This window comes from Cnephaeus nilssonii (assembly GCF_951640355.1).
Source record: "Cnephaeus nilssonii genome assembly, chromosome: 3".
NCBI classification, from domain to species: domain Eukaryota; kingdom Metazoa; phylum Chordata; class Mammalia; order Chiroptera; family Vespertilionidae; genus Cnephaeus; species Cnephaeus nilssonii.
Genome location: NC_137074.1, coordinates 29,291,572 through 29,317,545, shown reverse-complemented (window position 1 = coordinate 29,317,545; position 25,974 = coordinate 29,291,572). Strand labels below are relative to the sequence as shown.

At 39.1% G+C, this 25,974-nt stretch overlaps 1 protein-coding gene across 1 annotated transcript in view; it reads right to left on the bottom strand.

Moving 5' to 3' along the window:
• The window catches only part of LOC307097279 (EGF-like and EMI domain-containing protein 1), a gene marked incomplete at both ends in the record, with an annotated part of 417,408 nt that overhangs the window by 112,042 nt on the left and 279,392 nt on the right, over positions 1–25,974 (bottom strand). The window contains one exon of the mRNA XM_079767268.1: positions 23,294–23,416. Coding sequence (XP_079623394.1) covers positions 23,294–23,416 — 123 coding nt within the window. The remainder of the gene's footprint in view (positions 1–23,293; positions 23,417–25,974) is intronic.

The following is a 25,974-nucleotide window of genomic DNA, read 5'->3' as shown; positions in this document are numbered from 1 at the left end:
TTAGTGCCCTCAAGCTCAACAAACCCAGTGAACTGCCGTCCTCCACTGCACATTATTCCTCCTCTTTAAAGCAGGCTCTTCCTCGGGCAGTGTCAGGAACATTCAATTAGCCAACATTTACTTTCTGTGATCCAGCAGTGTGTTGGGCCCTGGGTAGATATAAAGATGTATGAAAAGGGGCTGTGCTCAAATTTGAGTCTAATAAGACAAATGTGTGAACTACTAACTGTAATAAAGATAAAGCGAAGTGATTCTTCTGCAAATTTTGTGGGAGTGTGAGGTGACTGGTAAAAAAAAAAGAAGGTGAAGAAAGCTAACATTCTTTGGGCACTTAGATTGGCAGGATGGTAGGCATTTCCTGTATATTATCCCATATTCAGTTTAATACTCCCCACAATTCCATGTCATCGAGATGTTACACACACATCCGCTACGGTCACCTGTTTTCTAAAATTCTAGAGCAGCTTGGCTGCAATAGTCCTTTTGTGGTAGCATCAGTGGACAGGGTGGGTGGATAAAGAACCTAGAAAATTATAGGCTTGTTCATGGGAGGCAGGGAAGTCTTGTTGTAGGACTTAGAGTACTTTGAACGTTCTTGCTACTCTGGTGTTTTATTTATTTTTATTCATTTGTTACAAATCACAAATATTTATCTTATTGCTTGTAATGCTTTTTAGGTTTTAATACTTTTAACTATAAAGTGTCAGTTATTTAAATAGTCCCTCCACCCTTTATTCTCCAAAGTGTCCTAGTTTGGGCAATAAATATAATGATTATCTTACTCTGACCCCAAAGCTCACCTAGCCCAGTGTCACTGGGCTGTCATCTACAGGGGCACTCTACTTGAAGTCTTACCCTACCATGGGGCCCAGAATGTTCTCTGTTGATAGTTAAGTGGAATACACAATTGCCAACTAGTAATGCAACAAAGTCAGCCAGAACCAGAACAAATCTGGATCCTCCACCCAGCCAAGAAACCTCCAGTGGCTACTTGGGAAGGCTTACCCCATCATCTCATTAACCTCACTGTAAAAAGATAGGCTTTTATGCCATTAAATTTCCAAAATTATTTTATGTAATTACATTTTATATTGCATACATGCCAAAGAGGAAGAAAATATTGGATTATAGTACCTTAACCAAATTTTGGTACATTTTATGAAAATATGTTCTATGTTTAAATTTATTTATATAATCTTATAAAAACATATTTAGTAATGTCCTTAATAAATTGTCTTCATTAAAACATATAACCTCATTAATGTTAATTTTCTTTGAAAATTTGGGAAAATCCTTAATTTATGTAAAAAAAATTAATGTGTAAAAAAAATTAATGCCTGGAGGAAGTGGTTCCAAATTATAAATCATTTGATGGATCCACCTAAACGATCCTAAATTTGTCTTCTCTAGCATTAGAAGAAGAATAACAACCTAGATATAAAAATAAATCCCCAAATCATCCTGAAAAGGTGTCATTAACTTGAAAGGGAGTGTTTCTGACTCCATTAATATTGAAAAATAGCAAACTAAAATTAGTATTAACTGAGCAACAAAATTAAACTAAAATATATTACAGATTTGGTCACAGCGAATACCATGACCATAACAGGTGGGAATGAATCATGTACAAAGTAAACTAAAAAAGTCCAAGTGCTGCTTGGCATATAGAGATATCCTATAGTTGGTGTTTGAAATATAACAGTTACAAGAATAACCCAGAAGCAAGAAGCAAAAAATACAGGTTTTGTAATTATTACCTTTCATAGTGAGCAGGGAGCACAACTCTTTCTATGAGTAAAATAAGTAATTCTTCCAAAGAAACTAGATTGTCTCTGCAGGGCAGGGAAAACTGTCATTTACTGAATTGTGCCCAGGAGCCCAGGATGTTAATTGATCTCATTTTATCCTCCTTGTCTCCTTACGGATAAAGCAATGAGAACAGCCAATAAAAGCCAGAGGAGAAATTATTTCAAATATGATGTGTTTGTGACTTTGCCCTACATCTGGCTTAATGGTCTTTGAGAACTTAAAATAATTTTGGCTAAATGGTCAGATAAAATAAATAGATTCAAGAGTTAGACATATGTGATTTAGAAACTAACAAAAATGAACAAGAATACATTATTAATGCCCATTCTAATTCTGTAATTCTAAATCTCCCTTTTTGACTGCCCTCGCCTATCCTCCCAGACTCTGAAACCAAACTCTTAATAATTTACTGTAAATTCACCCAAATATTGTCAATACCAGTTCTAATACACACACTTGTGCGCATACATGCAAGGATGAATACAGTGCAGATGATTTTTCATTGCAACAAAGGTTACTGTCTCATTCTTTCTGATGATTATCTCATGTTTCAATTTGCTATCATCTTTTATTAAGGCAAAAAAGTTGAGGTAAGTAAATACTTTAGTAAACAGTTCTGAGGCCCAGAGAATACCTTCCCAGATAGAGGGGCCATTAAAAAAGACAATGGTATTTAAAAGACATCCTATATAATAAACCCTAATATGCAAATCGACCAAATGGGGGAAAAACTGGTTGCTAATGATGCACACTGACTACCAGGGGGCAGACACTCAATAAAGGAGCTGCCCCCTGGTGGTGAGTGCACTCCCACAGGGGGAGGGCCGCTCAGCCAGAAGCCGGGATAATGGTTGGTGAACGCAACAATGGTGGCAGGAGCCTCTCCCACCTCTGCGGCAGCACTAAGGACCCCTCGGGGGCAGTGCTAAGGACCTCTTAGGGGACCCCCCTAAGCTGGCAGTCGGACATCCCCCGAGGGGTCCTGGACTGCGAGAGGGCGCAGGCCGGGCTTAGGGACCCTCCCCCACCCCAGTGCACAAATGTCATGCACCAGGCCTCTAGTGTTTGTATAACAAAGAATTTGCTCATTGTCCTTTCTGTGAACATTAGGTGGGGCAGAAACTCTGGCTCTTTTGTTTTATAAAGTATAATATACTAAACAAACTCTGCATGAGCACGGTGTTATTCCTAATACATTTGTGTTTTACCATGCTGCGGGGTTTTTAATTTTTATCAACTTTAGTGCTTCTCATTTAGAAATGTTGGCATTTTCAATGAACTACATATTTGTGGAAATGAATACAAGTCTGTATTTTGAAAATAAGGACATAATGCAATTTTGTTTGTCAGATTACTCTCCATAGCAATCTAACTGGATTTTTCAATAAGTGAGCATCTTGTCCCTTCAGTTAGTCGTTTAATATTAAACAACTTCACTAACATGTTACTGATAATCATGCCTAAAGTAATGTTTCAAATTGGGCTGTTAATGAGAGCAATGGCAGATCTGAGCTTCTTGCAAAATCTATTGTAAGTTGTTTTAAAACTTTATTAAGGGTATATCAGATGGGTCCATAAAGTACAGAGATGTTTCAATACAGAATGTGACTTTTATTGGTCCTCTCATGAAAAACGGCATCAGTTTGAATCGAGATGGGAATAAAAAATATATAGCCTGTTCTAGGGAACTCTATTTTCCAGATCTTGAGATTTGTGATTAGTAGGCAAAGAATTTATATCACATAGCAGGCAAGGTAATGGACAAAGTAAGATTTACCTTACCAAACATTTTCATTGAAAGTCAAATCTGTACAGGCTGGCAAATACTGTATTCCTCCTAATATTTCTTGTGAGCACATTCAAGGATTATATATACTCTTTTTGCATGCTTAAGATTAAGAATAGGGTGACCCATTTACAGGTAGTTTATATTTAAGTTTTCTCAAAAATACCAGAAAATGTTTGAGAGTTCAAAACCATCTTTAAGACATCTGAAAAAAAAGTTAATGCTAGGTTATAATTTAGAATATTTTCAACCCAAAGAGGGTTATTGATGAAATCAAAAGGAGAAATTACATTTTTACCTACCCTTACCTTTAATGCCTATCCCAGTATTTGGGTTTCTTTCTGTTGTAGGATATAATTTAAAGATCACTTTTCTGATTAAGATGTCAACATACAACCAATCATTTCATAGTATCAAAAATTTTCACATAGCAAACACCTTTACTATTTATGTATCTTTTTCACATTTCATTTGAGCCTCAAAACAAAAAATCTCTATGAGTTTGATAGGGCAGATGTTATTATCCTCATTTCAGAGATGAGAAAACTGAGATTTTGCAAGTACAGTGGCAGCGATTAGACTAGACCTTGTGGCTTTTTTCTATTGCCTCATGATGCCTTTCATTCACCTGCCCAAATTAAATTAGGTTTACAACTAAGCATCATCATAGAAGCAGGGTCAAAAAACCCTAGCCAGTACTTTTAAATATAGATAGGAACGTAATATTCCTCATACTCAAGGGAAAGTATTAGAAGTATTAAATGTTTCTTAGTTATGCACATGTTTCACATGCGTGCTAGTGTTTGACCAATGCTTTAAAGTATTCAGTCATACCACCAGAACATGCAAATTCTTATTTCTAATTTTACTAACATTTTTATTGAGTAACAGCATGATTTTTCAGCTGAATAAATTCTGAAAATCTAGTCTCAGATGGTTATTATGGGTATGTGTATGTTTGTGTGCACGTGTGTGTGAGAGTGAGTGTGTGTGTGTGTGTTGAGGGTTGCTTTCATATTACCAAATACAATAATGACTCTAATAGCAAAGTACTAGAAGATGAATGGCTAGTATAGCAGTGAGTTCAAAAGTGATTTTCTCCTAATAAATCAATAAGGGAAGAGAAAATCTACTTGAGTATCAAGTTGTCAGAGTACAGTGACAGCTCAAAAAGAATTGATTCAACAGTGTTTATATTTAAAAAACCCACAGAAAGTTGCATAGAAGTTTAACAAGTCTAATTAAGAACAGAGAGTTACCCAAATATAAATCACAACCCAGGATCCTAACTGATTTGGGGACATTTGATTAAAATAAGGTAAAATGAAGTAAATGATAATCTTGACAGCTGATTATGAAAACTGGCCAAGAGAAGTGTGATAGCATTGTAGAGGGGTTGTTCTCATTAAAGAAACAGGTGACCATAACATTTCCATCTCTAACCTTCTACCAGGGTCAAGGCAAACACCAGCTAGCTGCCTCTTGAGACTTCTCTCAGGATGAAATTGCTGGAATAAATTTTTCTCAAGCCAAGGACAGGACTTGTCTTTCCATTCTATCTACTTATTGCAGACAAGTATGTAAACTCATTAAATAACATAATGGTTTACACGACCACTGGTTTATGCGGCGTGATCATAATTAGCTGAATAAAAGCCAGTTATTTGTCAAGCATGGAAACAGCATTAGTCAGCTTTTGTTATAAAAGGCAACCAAAAACCTCAGGGGTGTGTAACTATCAATACCTTTTCTTCTAGCGGTTTATAGGTTGGCTGTGATTCTACGTAGCTCTGTACCTCATTCTGGGACCAAGATGAGAGTCTGGGACTTGCTTTCTTCATGGAAGAGGGCAAAGATATGGAAGGCGATGCTGAACTGCACACTCACATTTATTTTATTTATTTATTACTAGAGGCCCGGTGCACGAAATTCGTGCATGGAGGGGGGTTGTCCCTCAGCCCAGCCTGTACCCTCTCCAATCTGGAACCCCTCAAGGGATGTCCGAATTCCCGTTTAGGCCCGATCCCAGTGGAATTCGGACATCCCTCTCACAATCCAGGACTGCTGGCTCCCAACTGCTTGCCTGCCTGCCTTCCTGATTGCCCCTAACCGCTTCTGCCTGCCAGCCTGATCACCCCCTAACCACTCCGCTGCCAGCCTGGTTGATGCTTAACTGCTCCCCTGCCAGCCTGTTTGCCCCAACTTCCCTCCTCTGCCGGCCTGGTCACCCCTAACTGCCCTCTCCTGCAGGGTTGATCACCTTCAACTGCCCTCCCTTGCAGGCCTGGTCCTTCTCAACTGCCCTCCCTTGCAGGCTGGGTGCCTCCCAACTGGCCTCTCCTGCTGGCCATCTTGTGGTGGCCATATGTGTCCACATGGGGGCAGGATCTTTGACCACATGGGGGCAGCTATATTGTGTGTTGCAGTGATGATCAATCTGTATATTACTCTTTTATTAGATAGGATAGAGGCCTGGTACAGGGGTGGGGGCCAGCTGGTTTGCCCTGAAGGGTGTCCCAGATCAGGTGGGGGTTCCCTTGGGGCGTGGGGCGGCCTGAGAGAGGGGCCTGTGGTGGTTTGCAGGCCGGCCACGCCCCCTGGCAACCCAAGCGGAGGCCCTGGTATCTGGAATTTATTTTCCTTCTACAATTGAAACTTTGTAGCCTTGAGCGGAGCCAAGCCTGGGGCTCCCTCCGAGGTCGGCAGCCATTTCTGTTGGGGTTATAATTGAAACTTTGTTGCCTTAAGCGGGTCAGCCTGGCCAGGGTGTGTGGAAAGCTTTGTTTCCCCTGTTGCTGGTGGCAACCCTGGCCTGCTCTCTCAAGCTCCATTCTGCCGCCATTTGTTTGAATTTGTTTACCTTTTATAATTGAAACTTTGTAGCTTGAGTGGAGGCTTAGGACTGGCAAGGGCAGGCAGAATGCTTGGCTTGCTCTGTTACCTAGGAAACCTTGCTCTCTGTGGCTGTAGCCATCTTGGTTTGGGTTAATTTGCATGCTCGCTCTGATTGGATGGTGGGCGTGGCTTGTGGACGTGGCTTGTGGGTGTGTTGGAGATGTGGTCAATTTGCATATTTGTCTATTATTAGGTAGGATTTTAAAAATTTATTTATTAAGGTGTTACATATGTGTCCTTATTCCCCCATTACCCCCTCCACCCACCCCCACTCATGTCCTCACCCCCCTGTTGTCTGTGTCCATTGGTTAGGCTTATATGCATGCATACAAGTCCTTTGGTTGATCTCTCCCCCTTACCCCCACCCTTCCCTACCTTCCCTCTGAGGTTTGATGGTCTGATCGATGTTTCTCTGTTTCTGGATCGGTTCCTCCTCAGAATTGGCGCTGTATCACTTCCACTTAAATGCTATTGGCCCAAGCATGTCACATGACCAAGTTGGCCATGGATTGGGAGAAATCACTTTGTTTTCCTTGAGTACCCAGGTCTACATGACATAGGGCATGCATGGAGGATCATCTTATGGGGTGGGGTGAGCATAGCTGGTAACTGTGCTGATTGTTGAGTTGTTACTTACCAGCTCCAAACTGACTTTTTGCCCTCTCTGTGAAAATGGATCTGGGTCCTTTCAATAATTTTCCTTTCTCTGCGGGCCTGATGCTAAACCATGCCAGTAGAGGGCACTGGAGAGACACTGCAGACTAACAGGTTTTCCTTCCTGGCTCCAGCATGTTCTCTAAGCAGGATCCTGAGGCAGCCTCTCCAGCACCTGGTTCCCTTAACACAAAAGTCTTCACCAGCATCTGGCTCTTGCAGTGCATGTGTTTCCTCCTACCCGCCACGGGTAATGTGGGCTGTTGGCCCAGCATCCCACCTCAGCAGCCCGGGCAGCTCCTCTAGCATTAGGTCGCTGCAGTTGTGCACAGCTGCTCCAATGCCAGCTCCTTCAGTGCAGGCTGCGCTTCTTCAGTTCGTAGCTCCTGGCTCCTGGCTCCTGCAATGACTGGCAGCTTCCCCTGACACACCCGTCAGGCAGTGTTGTAGTGGAGAGACACCGCTCCAGGAACTATTTTCTCCAGCACCCTAGACGGGATTTCTGGCAAGTTTCAGAGGTCAGCTTTCCAGCAAATTCTGCTGAAGTGGTAGCACTGTGGCCTCTGCCATCCAGTGAACCAGGACCACCCCCTCTCCAACAAAGTCTCGAGCCTCTTAATGCTCCTGTTCAGCCTGGGGGTAGTAGCTGTAATCCTATATTCTTTAGAGTTTCCTGTATTTCTTACTTGCCAATTCCCCTTCACTTCAACCTCCCATTACGGTTAACAATTCTTCGTATTAAATTTCTCATGTTCAAATTACTGTGTGGTTTCTGTCTCTCCTAATTGGACCCAGGCGGGTACAGTTCACACTACAATCTAATACAGAGATCTAACAAATGGAATTAGTTAGATAAAACATATTGTTCAATAGGATAAGTTAGCCTATTTATTGGCACATAGGACTGGGATTCTTGAAGTTTGAGGGCTTAACCCTTTGCACTCGCTTGCTTTTTTCTCGATTCCTTTATTTTACTCGGGATTTAATTTTTTAAATACCCCAGATTTTACAAAGCATAGCAGTATAATAAAAAAACTGGAGTTTCTTTTCATACAAACTTATTTATTTGGATTTTTTTTATATTTCAAATACATACGAGCTGCTACCGATGCTAACCACTAACCGTGTCGAGTCACACTCGACATCCGAGTGCAAAAGGTTAAGGCTCCCTTTTTCCTGGGCATGCTTGGCTGGGCTCTCTTCTTGCTACATCTCTGTGTCTAACCAACCTTGCTTGCCAAAACCATTCTCAAACTCTGTGAATAACTTAAGGTTGTGGTGGGCTCCTCTAGTTTCTCTGAGAACAGAGTTAACTCTGTTTATTTTTACTCTAATTGATTTTGCGTTGACTTTTACCAGACATCTAATTTTATTTACCTCTTCAAATTCTTGATATTGGTCTCACTGGAACCCTCATTTATGCCAATATCATCTACACCTTAGAGATGACTCATGAAGAGTAATTTTTAAAAAGGCATCTGATCCCTTTAAAACTATAATTGCTGCCTTTCACTTCTGATACATTATTTAACCTCTGATAACTATTAACTGAATTACGTGAGTTTGTGTAAAGTATATCTAGAAAACAGAGGATAAATTTTTGATCAATACTTGTGTTAAAATAGGAATCACATATCCCTTTATAATTTAAACTAAAGGCCAGGTGCACGAAATTTGTGCACGGGGGGGGGTGCGGGGGGTTGGGGGGAGGGCCGGAAGTCCCTCAGCCCGGGCTGCACCCTCTCTAATCTGGGACCCCTCGGGGTACATCCCTCTAGCAATCCAGGACCGCTGGCTCCTAATTGCTCACATGCCTGCCTGCCTGATTGCCCCTAACCCCTCCCTTGCTGGCCTGATCACCCCTAACCACTCCCCTGCTGGCCTGATGGACCCTAACTGCTCTGCCTGCCTGCCTGCCTGATCACCCCTAACCACCTCTGCCTTGACCCCACCACCATGGCTTTGTTCGGAAGGGCGTCTGGAAGACATCAGGTCTATCCAGTCTAATTAGCATATTACCCTTTTATTATTATATATTTTCTTTCTTGAGAATCAGCACAGAAAATGTAAACCACTTTTTTGGGGGGGCAAAGGGAACTTAACTTATTCTTTTTTATTAATACATAATTTTTACAGAAATGTTTATTAAGACTGTAGCTATTCATCTCAATTTAAGACTGAGTAATTCAAAGACTTATTTGAGGAAATATAAAGTTTGATTTCTCTCTCAAATTTTCTCCAGATTGACTATTGATGTGAATAATTGATGACAATAAGTTTAGCATGAATATGTTGAGTATAAGATAGGTGTGCTGGAGCTGTGGCCTGCAAGTTGAGAAGTTGAGAGAGAGAGAGAGAGAGAGAGAGAGAGGACTTATATGGAGAAAAAGTTATCTTAAAGCTTTGCCTAAAAGACAGGTGGGATTCATCAATGGCTTCTATACCTGATAAAGTTTATTGCTGCTTATGTTTGTTTGTTTTTTTCCATCCTTTAATTTGATATACTCTTACTAGAGGCCCAGTGCATGATTTAATCATGCACCTGGTGCACCAGCAGGCTGGCTGTCCGCCGGTGCACCAGGCCTTCCGCTTTGGCTTTTGATCGCGGGGGAGCTGGCCGGCTGGCCGCCGGTGCACCAGGCCTTCCGATAGCCTCCGGCGCAGCCATGACACAGACGCTGAGCTCGCGGCGCCACTGGCGCCGCAAGCTCAGCGTCCTGCTGGCCCAATCAGCTACCCCGGCCACCCTGAGTCCCGCCCCCTGCGCCTCCTGCTGGCCCAATCGTGGGCGTAGCGGAGTGATGGTAATTTACATACTACCATTTTATTATGTAGGATATTTACCTAGTTATCTTAGGCTCTGAAGCTGTAGGGGTCAGGGAAGAAGTCTCTATCCTGCCATTAACCTCCATAAATCTCTTCCAGGCCTCATTCAGAGAATCCAGCTTTTAGATTACATTTAACGTTATGTGTTTGTGCTTTGTGAATTATGGAATTTACAACCTGAAAGAAGCTTTGAGATTTCCCATTCCCACACTCTCATTTTACAGATGAAAAAATTGAGGCCCAGAGAAGGGGTATAAGCTGAGATCCCAGTGAGCGGATCTGACATGGTTATTAAAGTGGTCTCTTGAAGTCTACAGTAGTGAACTTCATACTGTCGGAGCTCATGTGGACAACAGGGAAAATCTTTACTGATATTAGAGAGCATCACTTGTGAAAATGAATGGAGACTAATGATAGTTGAAGAAAGAATGCTGGCAAGCAGGCTGTCTGCATGTTCCGTGTGTTAACGCAATGTGTGTCTCGTAGAAACCCATGGTTCTACCTAACTTAAGAACTATCACCTATATTTGTCATATTCCTCCTGATATAAACAAGAACACATAATTAATCTGAGATTCTGAGTGTGTCTGTGTGTTTTAAGCAAAGGTTTTCATTTTCTTTTAAGTGAACATTCTTTTCTTGTTTGTTAGCTTGTTTGTATATAACAATGTCACTTCTCACTTCTATTTGCAAACCATCTGGCAATTCTACTTTCCAATGGCATCCAACAAAACAAAAGCAGTAAATATAGTAACAGGAACAAAAGTAAAGACAGGTCATCTCATCAAAGACAGTACTTATTTACAACCAGATTTGAGATGTACTAAATATTGTGCCCCAACAATATAATTAATAATAACATTCAAAGAAAGTTTTCATCTTTAATGTTGTTTCAAATTAACTTGAAATTGACTTAGGATTTGATGGAGAAAAATAGGAATCAGCAAGAGCCCAGGTCCACAATGAAGATAATCAGGCTTAGCTAGATGGCAATATCAAAACCTATGGCAGGGACACACACAGACATCAAACACTAATTTTCAGATGAGAAATTATTAAAAAAAAATAGAGCTGGGATTTTCTTATAAATGCTATACATTTTTATATATTCTAATAAATCTAGTTGGAATGTGATATCTGTTCAATAACTTTTCTATTATATTTCACTACTAGCAATAATTTTTCCATGTTATTTATCATCTTATTTACAAAGACTTTGATATTATTGGTTCTTATCTCCTTATACATCTCATGGATGTCACTAGCTGGATGATTTCAATGGTCTCCCTGCCATTTCCACATCTTCTTGTTTTTCCATATCACCCTACACATCATGACCAGAACAACATGCAGAAATCACATTTCCATCCTACTATTGCTCTACTCAAATATCTCCCACTGAAAACCACGCTGCCCATGGACACATAGAATTTATCCCAAGCTACAGCCATCTCTGTCTATCCAAACAAGTCATACATAAATTCCCTGAATATACTTTCTACTTCATCCAGTAGGCTGTCTATCTTTAAAACATGCAGTTAAATCATTTCTCAAAGTGCATTTACAAAATATTAAATCTTGGAGTTAGTGTCACTTTCAAATATTTCCAAATATGTTAGGGCAGTGGTCAACAAACTGCGGCTCGTGAGCCACATGCGGCTCGCGAGCCGCGGTTTGCCGCTCTGTTGTCTGAGTTTGCCGACCACTGACCTAGACTCTCGATTCCAATAATTACAGGCTGTTGTTGTTCCTTGTGATTAAGCCCCTATCCCAGTGGTCGGCAAACTCATTAGTCAACAGAGCAGCCACTCTGTTAGGGAAACCGGAGTTAAACAAAATTAAATGCTTCCTCTCTCACCTGGCTTTAGAGAATTTTAGTATGCAGTGTTCCTCAAAATCCTCTGACCATGGAGCCCTTCCATGAAGACAATTGTGTGATGCCTATCTATACATATGCATACCCATATAAACATCGGTATTTCTTTAAATTAAAAGCTCCAGAAAGATTAAGCATAGAGTATCTATACTAATAAAAGGGTAATATGCTAATTAGACTGGATAGACTGGATGTCTTCCAGACGTCCTTCCTGACAAAGTCAGGGACGTGGCTGGCCTGCAAACCACCTGTGGCCTCTTGCCCAGGCCAGCCCCATCGGCCCCCACCCGCGCAATGACCAGAATGACCGCTGGCACACTATGAGGCACACTGACCACCTCCTGGTCCCTTTCCCCAGCCGCAGGCTCAGATTGATCACCTGATGGCCACCTGTGGCGGGGGTGGGGCCAGTGAGTGGGCGGGAACAGCCGACCTCTTGGTCCCTTCCCCTAGCCATCAGGCACCTATCACCCTATGGGGAACAGGGAACCAGGGGGGGGGGCAGCAGGGGGGGGGAACGCGTGGGCTGGCTACAGGCAGCTGGGGAAGATGGCCCTGATCGCAGGCCAGGCTTAGGGACTATACCTACCCGCAGGATTCTAGTGTTAAACATAACCCAGCAATCCCACTCCTAGGTATATACCCAAGAGAAATAAAAATGTTTATACAAAAACTAGCACAAGAATATTTATAGCAGCATTATTCATAATAACTGAAAGGTGGAGACAACCCAAGTGTCCAGCACCTGAAAAATTGATAAACAAAATGGGGTTTATCCATAAAATGAAATATTATTAAAATATTATTCAAAATTGATAAACAAATGGGGTTTATACTTAAAAATGAAGAAAAGGATGACACATGCTATAATATAAATGAACCTTGAAAATATCATGGTAAGTAAAAAATGCCAATTACAAAGAGACACATGTTGTATGATTCTATTCATACAAAATCCAGGACAGAGATATCTTTAGAGACAAAGAGAACTGTGGCTGATCAGGTCTAGAGGGAAATGGGGTGTGGTAATACTCATCGGTATAGCTTTCCTTTTTGAGGTGATAAAAATATTCTAAAATTAAATGTGGTATGCTGATTTGTGAATATATTAAAAACATTGTGAATATATTAAAAACATTGAATTTTACATTTAAAAATGAATTATATGGTATGTGAATCATATCTTAATAAAACTGTTTAAAAAGGTTTTATAAATGTCTACAATAGCAAATCATATTATACCATTTTGTAATCCCTCATTATGTCTGCATTTTAATTAGTAAGGGTTTAATAATTATATGACAAAGGAACTGAAAGAAAAGGCTAGCATAAGCCTTTGTATTCACTGTGGTCTCTGGACAACCGCATCGTATCCTGAGAGCCTGTTAGAAATGCAGGTTCTCAGGTGGACTCCACACCTGCTGAGACAGAACCTGCATTTTAACAAGATCCTATGCACATTCGAGTCTGAAAAACACTGGACTGCAATATCTTCTAATTGTTGAGAACACTCAGCTTTTACACAGCTATTTTGCTTTCTTGTGCCTTAGGGCTTTTAATATAAAGAGATTAAATCAATTCACTTTTAATAAGGACAGCATCTAATGAATTACAATTAACCTAATTTTCTCACCTGCAGTTTAAATGTTTCCAAGTGCTCAGTCAAGTCTCCAAACTGATGATTTTTTTTTAAATATAAGAAATTATATAAAAATAAATAGATAACTCAGGTCTTTTAGTTCCTTGAATTGTACAGACACGCTATTTTTTCTAATCATTGATTCAAATGCAAAAGCTTACAGTACATTTGTCAAAGATCCATAACAAATTATTTTAAACCAACTTATTTTCTCATCAATAAAAAGCAGTTTATAACCACTGTTGTTTCCCTTAGTATTATAAAAAAAATGATGAATTAGCAGAGGTCATTTTGGTCATGCTTAAAGAATATTAAATATACTACATGAGTCAGAGAAAAGACTTTTTTTTTTTTTTCTCAGAACTCCACTGAATGGTTTGTGCTACTGCTGGAAATGCTGTAAGATTTGAAGCCCTGTACTTCTATAACTTTGTCAGAATAAGAGAACTTTATAATTGAGAAACATTTACTTAATTACAGCACAAAATAGACACATATAAAATGCATTCCTTTCAAGGGTTATTCTTGATCTCTCATGCCCACACAGAGAAACCTAAGGTATCTTGGTTCTGATCTTCTCTATCCCAACCCTGTAATAGGGGTCAGTAGGATCCAGTGGGAAACTCAGACAGGCTTGGCCTAACTCCTCTCCCCATTATAGGTGTGCTCTGGGGAAGTGAAGGCCTCCTGCCATGAGAAGGGCCACTCAGGATTGTTAGATGACCTATTATTAAAGGGCTAACAAGGGTGTTAGAAAAACCAAACTGTTTTTCTCCGTCTGCAAGACAGACTATAAACAACTTATGATCAATTACCCTGAATATTTTGATAAACAATCACAGAATCCTATGGTTTTATACAATTCCAGAGGCCTACCATCCCCTTGACAAAGAGAGAATACTGTTTAGAAAAATTCTCCAGATATGATTCTCTAAATATGTCTTCCCTATTTATGGGGAGTGTTGAAAGATATGCACGTTTATGTTGTAATAGCATGAAGCACTTTACCTCTTTCCAGGATATATTCTTAGGGAGATACTATTTCCAATTAGACACTTGTATAGAAGATATAAAGTAAAAATACAAAAATAGGCATATTGTATGTGCTTGGTTTTACTGGCAATGCATGTAAAATGTACCCATCAAATGTATCTGAACTAAATACAATGAGTGATATCCTTTTATGTTGATATCAATCATATTCAAGGAAGTGTAGAATTGGCTTGTTAGGAAAAACTAGAATGAATAATAAAAATTGAAATTTAATTTGAACTTATGAAGTGAAGTATACAATTATTTCAGAAATGAGTAGCTTTAATTCTTTCTATGAGATCCTATACTGAGGGGGTACTGGTTTCAAGTCATTAAAAATAAAGGCACACAAAAGCCCATAGTACAATAACAAGTCAATTTTAACTAGCTTGTTTTCTGATTAAAAATTATACACATATTCAGAGTCCCTTTTAATGAGTACTTATTGAGAGAAAAATGTTTACATTATTTAGAAATTAATGAAGGAATTTCTTATAGCAAAAAAATATTAAACAATCAGTTACCCATTACTATTTTTTGGATAGTAATAGAAAATAATATGGGTCTTGCAAGGGCAGGAACCAAGCCTCTACATATCAGATCATGGAAAAACACAAATCTGAGGTACTTGGCAGGGTACAACAGTTGGAGAATTTTCCTTGGAAAAAAAATTTAAACATATAGCAATACAATCTTTCAGAAAGTTCAGCTCATTTTTAAGAGGACTGACTAGAGAAAACTCAAAGTAATTGTGAATACTAGTAAAACTAAAATGGTTTATTCTTAAAAATATTAAACTTAGGTTCTGCTTCCTGACATATGGCAAAATTCAAGGACCATGTTCCAAATTTTTAAAGAAGATCCTTTGCTGCCAGACACGCCCACACAGCCCTTAGTCCAGATTGACTCCTTCTGTGTCATTGTTTTGCAAGTGGCCAGGCCTACTGAGGCAGTAGGTTTGCCTGTGGCTAATTTTTGTCCTGGATTATTCCCAACAAGGGGCCTCCCCAAGAGAAATGTCTTCTCAGCCACGGTCTTCCGGGACTTCTTTTTTCTAGTCCCCTTCTCTTGCCATAAATCTGTATGTCCCTAATGAAATCTGGAAAGCGAGCCGGCTCATCTTGGAGAATTTATATCAGTAAGGGTCTCTTCCAGCTCGCCTCGCTTCTAAATACACTTCTGACTATAGTAAGTGTTAGCTGAAAGCTGAGGTGTTGAAATGATTACTCTGAGTGATTGGGAGAAAATGATGGGCTTTATTTAAAAGATTAACTTAAAAAGAGATAAAGTGGATTTCCACTTTGGTAGCAGAGTTTCAGGTCTGAATTGTATGTTTTCTCTCTTGTCTAAAGGGCACAACAGATACTTGAGAACAACAGAGTTTCTACAAAGAGTAAGAGTGGGCATGACAGATGCCTTCCAGTGCCAAAGAGTAGGGGCAGCAGGGCAAGTGATAGGAGGCAGCACTCCAATAGGGAAGTTTTTGGGAAAATTAAGGAAGTGGAGGGAAGATTGTTAGGTCCCAGGACTGAACAATTAGTATCTGTCTCTGTTCCCTGCAGTCCATTTTCATTCAATAGTGCATTCCCTTTTCTCTGGTTAATTCCCATAGCACTGGGCTGCGCCTGTCTCCTATTTACTTACGCCTGCTATCTTACACTAAAGCTGTTTTGCAACCATGTTATCTCCTTTATTATTGAATGGGAAGCTCCCTGGAGACAGAAAGATTACCTTACACATATTTTTATCTTCAACAACATATTATATAGGAGGAAATTTTTTAAAAAAAGGAAGAAAAAAGAAGAAACACTTCCTGAATGTGTATTATGCATTAGGCAAATGCAAGATGTTAGTAGATGGAAGGATACAATAACAAATTTGAGCTCCCTGCCTGACTTTTGAATTAGTCCAGAGTTCATCCAAAATAGGCAGATATAGCCAAAATATTGGCTTTATTTTTGTTAGAACTAAAGGAAGGGACTTGGGGCTACAGTAATAAGTGGCTTCTTCAAATTGTATGCAGACTTAGGCAAACCTGGCCACAGGTGTGGCTGGGAAGCCTCATTCTCCCCCATGTGGAGTCCTGCCCTGGTTGAACATATACCACAGCAGAGCAGAGCAGACTAGGATGAACACTTTCTGCAGCATTTACAGGTCCTAATGAGGAGATGGGAAGGTGGGCTGAACTCCATATTTTCTTCCCCAAACTTGCCAATGAGGTAATTTGCTCCAACTTCCCTGGGAAGAAGGGAGTGAGTGAGGGGGCAGAGAGAGGTCAGGATCCTTACACTAACGAACATCTCTCTTCCTGTGGCTATGGAGTAGGGCAGAGGAGGTTGAGAAAGCCCATAGATATTAAGGAACTTGCCCTAAGCTCCACAGGTAGAAAATGTCAGAGATCACATTAAAATCCAAAGTGTGTGCCCTTTGTTCAGCCTGGTCCACAGTGTCTGAGGTCTGAAACATGTCTGGTGAATGGATGGGTGGATGGGTGAGAAGAATCCTTTGTATACATTTGTGTGTCAACTAGGATAACTCCCAAGAATTTTAAGTTGTTCAAGCTCTTCAGACAAAATGAATTTCATATTATAAATGTCTTGATAAATTTAAAAAGGACAACTTTTTCTTTAGTATACGAAGATAACAATTTGGGAATCTTCTCAAATTCTTTCCCATTTATATACCACCCAATAGACTGTCAGATTCTGGAGGCCAGGAAAATTACTACTACTTCTACCTTTCCATGTCCCCCAACACCACTGGAGTTTCAGGAGGCCCTTTATAAATGAATACCAAGAGAAGTAGAAAAACCCTTAATAATTACTTCTTTAAATGAATTTCATGAACTCAAACCTGAATGTATGCAGGTAGATGAATACCTAACTATATAGATAGATTTTTTTTTTTTCCCAAAGACTCCAGCATTTGGCACAATGTTTTTATTAAGCTGAGGAGGGACATAGTAGTGTGCTGTAAGTGTGGGAAGAATTACTGTAAAGGAGGATTCTTATTCGGTAAGTCTTTCTGAACTGAGAGGAAAATAAAATAAAAAAGGCTTAAACTTCGGCAGGAGCAATATAGATACCACCTAAGGAAGGCTTTTCTGCTAGCTCGGGTTATTAAACAGACTGTAGAAAGGAATCACAGAATCCTCCCTTGGAGATCTGTAATACCAGGATAAACAACCAGCTGGTTTAGAACCAGTGCTGCTTGGAGGCAAGAAGCTGGCCTGGGTGAGTTCTCAAAGCATCAAATATAATCACTTGTACTTGCATTTAAAATAGCACACAATAATTTCATATCCAGGATGCTTAATGCCCCTGAAACCCAATGGCGAAAGAAACCATGACTTGTACCAGAGTTGAGGGTCTCTTGGCCCCTGTAGCTCTGTGACTGCATCGTTCTGATTAACCTGCGTTATATCCAGTTCATGCTGCCTATCAATCTCATTGAGGGGAAATAAGAAAGCTTGGCTTCTAGTGTCACTTTGCTCATCAATCAGCATTTTCAGCTTGTATAATTTCCCTGGGATTCCATCTATAGAAGCCTTTTTAGCCAAAAATTCTATAATACCATGATAATGAAATACAGAGTTACATTCTCTCTTTATTCACATTATAATTTCTAATTTGTTTCAGAAAAATATTTGGCAGAAAATATTATCAATATTACTGTTAAATATTTTAAAGGTTAATTCACTAAGCAACATACCTTTTTGTTAATTTATCTCTCCCAAATGGAAGACTTTATCTGAAATGCTCAATCAATGTTTATCTTTGTCTGTTCCTTAATAAAACACAGTATTATTAGTTGCCACTTCATTTAGAAAAATTCCTTGACTTCATGGGACTACCATTCTCCAAAAGTCACACTAGTTATGCTGTTGAACCAATAATTTAGACAAGTCACAAGCAGACATTTTAAAAGTATAAACTAAGATTTTAAAAAAATACCCCCTATGAATTGCCCTCTTGAAGGAAAAAGTGTGATTTATCTTTTCAAATAAAACAGACTTGCTACCAGAAAATATTTACACAAAGACCTACTGATAACCAATGTCTTCACTAGTCAGATTTGAAATAATGCAATACTGTTAGAATCTGTAGATAAGGAAATGAATAAAAGGCATACTAAATGCTATGTTTATATGCTTTGTATTTGAATGGATGGGTATTTATCCATCTGTTCCTTCATTCATTCAGTAAGTATTTATGGAATTCTGGTGGGTATTAGACACCTATGAGCTGGGGATAAAAAAGTGATGACATAAACATTTCCCAGGAGATATTCCCAACCTAATAGATAGTACAAATGTGTAAATAAGTACAGTGTTCTGTGAGATGTTATATACTGGAGGTATACACAACATGAAAGGAAGGAGAATATAGTGTCTAATGGCCTAGAAATAAGAAACATTAGATTTAGACTTCCCCACAAGGACCACAGATTCTGGAATCAGATGAAGACTATAGAATAACTATGTGTAAAATAGTAAAATAAAATGATACAATTATCAAAATGAGCATACAACAGAAAAAACTACATACAGATTTGAGAAAAATGAGATTTCTAAAAATGTAAAGTTAAATCATTACTATTTGAAACTCAATAGACTGGTTGAGCATATGCAGTAAAGAAAACAAAAAACAAAATAGACTATATAAAAGCCCCATGTGATGTAGATGATGTATAAAAAGCTCCATGTGATGTAGATGATGTAGAATGAGATGCTGTAGATGATGCAGAAGAGGATGTTTAGCATCCTCTATCCACTAGTACCCCTTTCTCTCAGTTGTGAAAATCAGTGTCTTCAGACACTGCCAAATGTTTCTGGAGGACAAAATCACCCCAGTTGAGAATGATTGCCATAAAAATCATGTGAGAGAGGTAAATTACTGGCTTATTTCACTCATGTTTATAGATGTAAAAATCCTAAACAAAATAACAGCAAATTGAATTTAATAGCAAATAAAATGATAAAATCTAGCTGATTTTTTTCTGAAATGCAAAGATGGTTGCATATTTTAAATATTATAACCCACAATAATAAACTAAAGAATAACTTCATGCACCTAATACATATATACACATAAATACATATACTATATACAACATAGTATGCATCTCCCCACAGTGTTCAGTGGTAGGCAGTTCTATTCCCTCTTTATTTTCCCCTTTAATCTATACCCTATAATCATTTATCTGCAATGAATTGAACCTATTGATTTTGGTTCAGTACTATGCTTGAGAGAAGGGGATACTCATGTAAATTTAGCTAATCAAGAAGCCTTCTCCTCACCCTAACCAGCTTGGCTCAGTGGATAGAACGTCAGCCTGCAGACTGAAGGATCCCAGGTTTGATTAGGGCCAAGGGCACATGCCTGGGTTGTGGGCTCGATCCCCAGTGGGGGCTGTGCAGGAGGCAGCCGATCAATGATTCTCTTTCATCATTGATGTTTCTATCTCTCTCTTCTTCTCCCTTCCTCTCTGAAATCAATAAAGAAACATACACTTTTTAAAAAGAAGCCTTCTCCTCAAGTTTATAGCTCTTTAGAGAAAAGGTTAAAAATAAGATTAGCTAACAATACCATTTACAAATGTTTCAATTCCATTGAAAGGTAGAGTCTAGATTTATTTTAATGGTACAACAAATATCTCCTAAAATGTTGGTCTGTATTTTAAAAAGCAATTCAAGCAGGTTAAATTCTATTTATACTAAAGCAAAGCAAAGTCTGTTCAAATGACTGTTTAATTCTATGTTTGTAGCATTCAACACAATGGTCTTTGAAACCAACTGACCTTTACCGTGAACATCCAATAAATAAATATGAATGGCTCATTAGTGCACCCACATGAACTGAAATGCTCATTTGCAGTGGCTTTAGAATGCACTCAATTTCAAAATGACCTCTATTATTTTTTATTTAATTACCTATTTAAACAAATCTGAGATCATTGCATATTCAACAATTGTGCACTCTGAATCTCTAGCATCGTCATGTCTACCAAATAGTAATTTAAAGATATGAAAAGGAAAGGATGCTAAGCATAAGACTGATAGAGGTGGTTCTTTACTGGTGAGTTGCTCCACTCCACAGTGCCATCCTCAGTTCTGCATCTTGGTAACTAGGATGTCAATGTTAACTCAGCATCAAACTCTTAATTCTCACAAATACCTTACCCCTATTCATTTTGTATAAATTAACATCAGTTAAATAAAGCCATGGAAATCACTTGTCTAAAAGTTTTACATTTATATGAAGAGTAACTGACTTCAATAAAATGATATAATTGCATGTAAATGAATTAGTGGGTATAAAGTTTGCCATTTCTTATCAACCTAATAGCTATTATAAAAAGTAATAGCAATTGTCATACCTAACAGTGGCTAATTGCTGTGCTGGGCTCTTCAAATATGTCTACAATATAATGATAATGATACTCAGTCAAAAAGAAATGAAGAGAATCTCAGGAAAGGGAGGGGTCATGATGACAAAGAATATTCTCAGCGTGTAGACCATGCTTCAGTGATCATTGTCGACCTTTCATCTGAACATCTTGGGGGCCTTGACTCCTCTCCTTCTCTGATACTGAATCAGTACTGGGAACACCATTGTTAAACAATCTCATCATAAATAAAGATTATCTTACTTTCAAGGAAAAGAGCCTGGGTGAATTTAGGGCTTGCCTTTATACATGTAACTAGGGACCCAGTGCATGAATTCGTGCACCTTGAAAGGAACTGTGGCCTGTGAGGCTGCAGTGGGCACAGGGGTGGGTCTCAGCCCACCCTCTGCATCCCCTCCCACCCCCTCCTGCTGTGGCCCCCAGGCCCCTGTCTGCCCGCAGCCCCACTCCCATCATCGCCACTCCCACATGCTGACAGCGCCGGCCCCCCATTTGCACCCGCTGACAGTGTGGAATGATTGGGGCTGGCACCAGCAGCGGATGCAAGTGGCGGCTCTGGTGCCAGCAGTGCGTGCAAGCAGGGCCGGCGTAGGCAGCAGGTGAAAGCACCAGGTGGGACCACGGCGTGCAGGAGCAAAGAATTTTCAATAACCACCAGAGGCTCGTGCCAATGACAGAGACCCGTGCCCTGCCTTGGACTGGCGTCCCCGCTCACCTGCTCCACCATCCCACTGCAGCTGATGCCTGCCATGTTCCCTGCACACTCCCTGGTGGTTAGCACAGGTCATAGCAACAGGTTTTTCAGTTGTTTGGTTGTTCCTCTGTTCAGTCTATTTGCATATTAGGGTTTTATACATATAGATACTGTTCTTGGCAGAGGGCCTTGCTTTGGGTGAAACCTGTCTCAGAAAGGCCCAGATGCAGCTGCACTTGAACATCTGGCTGCCTACCTAGAACCCTCTTGTGGCTGTCTGCCACAGCCTTGCCAAAAGGACTAAAGCACATACCTTCCTGAGAGTCTGATAAATCCTCCAGCCCAGCGGCCGCCAACCGGTGGTTCAGCCTACTCACATCTACAGCTTGTCTGGTCTTAGCAGTCCCAATCAAGCCAACAGCCAGCCCCAACCACTTTCAGCTGAATGCCTTTTGTTGTTTGGTTTTCTCCTACGAGCTTAGTCACTTATGCTTCATCAGGAATAGATAGTATCAGGTAAAAAAAAAAGAATATAAGTGTGTAAGATCAATAGGAAACCACAGTTAGAATAAATGAATGTCTAAGTGACCAAATAAAATACTCAGGCATTTTGATAGTGTGGATAGGAGAAAAAAAAAGTTTTTTTTTCTTTTCAGTGTCCTTTTCAGTGTCCACGTCTCCCCTTTTTGAGGACAATGAAGGAAGCAGTCTTTTGCTCCTATTACTTTCCCAACATGGGCAACAACGGGGTTCACAAATGAGAGTGCGATTCACAGTTATCACCTGAATGCTTCCATATGCCACTACTATGCGAAGTGCTTTAGATGCATTATCTTATTTAATTCCCACGGCAACTTTTGGGGTTTTAGGAACTACCATTATCCTAAATTTTACAAATGAGAAAAGAGTCTTAGCAAGATTAAATAATGTGCCCAAGGTTACATAAATTGTAAGTGGCAGAGCTGAGACTCAAACCCAGGCCCCCTTGAATCCAGTGGATTTATCCCCATGCCATAATGCCTTAACACAGCCTTCTGCAAGGCTTCGGCTTACGTTGCAATCTTCGCTGCAGCTAATCAGTGAACTCCTTCAGGGCAGAATTTATTTCTCATTAATTTTTATATCCCAAAGAATGGAATAATGCCTAATACAGAGCAGAAACTCAATGACTGTCAAATGAACAAAATGATGAATTAATAAATAAAGGAAGGAATGACTTCATTTCAAAAGGAGACAGAAAATTGAAGTCTGTGTGGGAGAAAAAAGGCTAAGACGACGCCAAGAATACAATTTCTGTGGTTAGTTTTGTACCCCGCCATTTCTATTGTAGCAACATATGAGTATTTTATGATAAGCACCATTTTGACTATAGAATTAAATGAAATATTTTCAGAAATATGTACTTTTCAGGGATTTAAATGAACGATTGAAATTCCATATTCAGAACATGACACAACCAAACCAGCGTATAATCATATGTTTCCTATAATAAGCTACTTGAAGTGTTCTTAGGGTTACAATTTTGTAATCTAGACATGAGAGGAAGATCTGTGCTCTTGACAACATTCAACACAGGCACTTCAACTGCCTCTGGATAAAAGACAAACCCTCTCCTTTGCATTCCATAGATGTTCTCTCTTCCCTTATCAGTAAGCAGACAGTCCTAACCATTACCTTCACATCCTCTGCCATCTTCCTCCAGCTTCTGGCCAGCTTGACACTTGCAGTAATAACTGCCAATTGTATTGCAGCATTGGTTCTGACAGCCACCATTGTCAATGGCACATTCATTTATATCTGCAATTAAATATTTAAACAGAATTAGCCTCCTATAAATAGACACAAGAAGATTTTAGGGGCTCTCCTAAAATGTACCAGTACAGAATGATATCATTCTTTGACCTCAGATGAAAAGAAATACAACTATATCTTATTCTAATGAGAGATAATATACTCTAATTAAATGATATAACTGACTTTGAATCCTGGCTGTACAGCTGTGGAGATTGCTTTGGTTTAATTTTTAGTTAACTTTTCACTGAAGTGTGTCACATACACTGAAAAATATATAAATCTTACGTACAGAGTTCAAAGAGTTTTCAGATTTAGACTATACCAATACAACCACAATAAAATACAATAAAACCACATTACTAGCACCCAAGGATTACCCTGACTGGCTGATGGTAACCACTATCTTGATTGTTAACCTCTTCAAGTTAGTTTTCTTTTTAAACTATATATATATATATGTATATATATATGTATACGTATATATATATAAAACCTCACTTGGCATTTATTTGTTTGTGTGTGGCTTTTTCATTTGGCATTCTGTTATGAGCTACATCCGTGTTGTGGCATATACTTGTAGTTTGTTCATTCTTATTCCTATATACAGGGTGGGATAAAAGTAGGTCTACAGATGTATGTATGTGAAACAGAATTTATTCTTGTATTATTATTTATTAATCATTGTGTTATTTTCCATATGTACAAGTATAAACCTACTTTTGCCCCATCCTATGTTATTCAAATCTATGAATATGCCACCATTTTAATGTATATATTTCACAAATTGATGGGAATTTGAATATTATTTTTGGTTACTATAAAAAGTATTGCTATGAACATTCTCATACACGTCTTCAATAAACTCACATATGCATTTCTACTGGGTAATATCTAGGACTGAAATTGCTGGGATAAGATATGATATGCTCTACTTTATTGTTTATAGACAAATAATCTTCTAAAGTGATTATTCTTTTCTTTTTATATATTTTTATTGATTTCAGAGAGGAAGGGAGAGGGAGACATAGAAACATTAATGATGAGAGAGAATCATTGATCAGCTGCCTCCTGCATGCACCCCACTGAGGATTGAGCCCACAACCCTCGCATGTGCCCTTGACTGAAATCAAACTGGGGACCCTTCAGTTCACAGGCTGATGACACTCTATCCACTGAGCCAAACCAGCTAGGGCAGAGGTTATTCTAATTTACACTCCCACCAGTGTGTATTAGAGACCAGATGCTAGTCATCTTTGCCAACATTTGGGATATTGTTTTATTTTGTTTCATTTTTATTCTTCTGAGGAGTGTATAATCATATTACATTGTCATTTCAATTTTCATTTTCCTGATGATAAATTAGGTTAAACAAATTTTCATGTTATTGGTCATTGGGATAACATCTTATTGAAGTGCTTTCTCAAATACTTTGTCCATTTGTCCAATTCTTAAAATACTGGTTCTTTTAATAGTGGGTCAAGTAGAATGGTCCATAGAAGTGTTGGCAATGATCATCCTTGTCTTGCTTCTGAATGCAGAAGGACAGTTTTCAACATTTCATTGTAGGTATGATGTGTACCATAGGGTTGTTGTTTTTTTAAAACTAGTTTCACCAGATTAAGAAAGTTCCTTTCTACTCCAAGTTTCTTAGTATTTGTATCATAAATAGTTGTTATACTTTATTTACTGATTTTTCTGAATCTATAAAAATCATTATATAGTTTTTCTTGTTAATTCTGTTAATGTGATGACTTACATTGTTTTTTGTTTTTTCATCCCTGTTAGAAACCTGGTCATGATACACTATGCTTTTTATATATTCCTGGATTTTGGTAGCTAATATTTTTAGGATTTTTGTGACTATATTCAGAAGTCAGGTTTGCCTGAACTTTTTCTTTCTTGTAATATTCATGATAATTTTTGGTATCCAGATTATAATTTTTGGTATGCATAAAACAAGTGGGGAAGTTTTTGCTCCTATGTTTTCTGAAAGAACCTGTGAGATTGTTATAATTTCTTAAATGTTTGGAAGAGTTCATATATGGTGCCATCTGGGTCTGAGATCTTGTATGTGCATGCATACAAACTCTGTAAATAGTAGCTATTATTATTACTATTAGCTAAACATTAGCTATTATTCTTGAGAATTCAAACCTGGTTCATAGTAGACATTCAATTGCTTTCTTGTTTTGTTTGTATTGAACATAAATTCAGTTTTCATGTGGGTGGAATTATACATTTACTAGAGGCCCAGTGCATGAATTTGTGCACCAGTAGGGTCCCTAGGCCTGGCCTGCGGGATTTGGCCAAAACCAGCTCTCCAACATCTCCCGAGGGGTCCTGGATTGCAAGAAGGCACAGGCCAGGCCGAGGGACCCCACCAGTGCATGATCAGGGCTGAGGAAGGACACGGGAGGTTGTCCAGCAGGGGAAGGACAGTGGGAGGACTCCAGAGCATGTCCGGCCCATCTCGCTCAGTCCAATCAGCTGGACCCCAAAAGCAAGATAACCTACCAGTTGGAGCATCTGCCCCCCTGGTGGTCAGTGCACATCATAGCAAG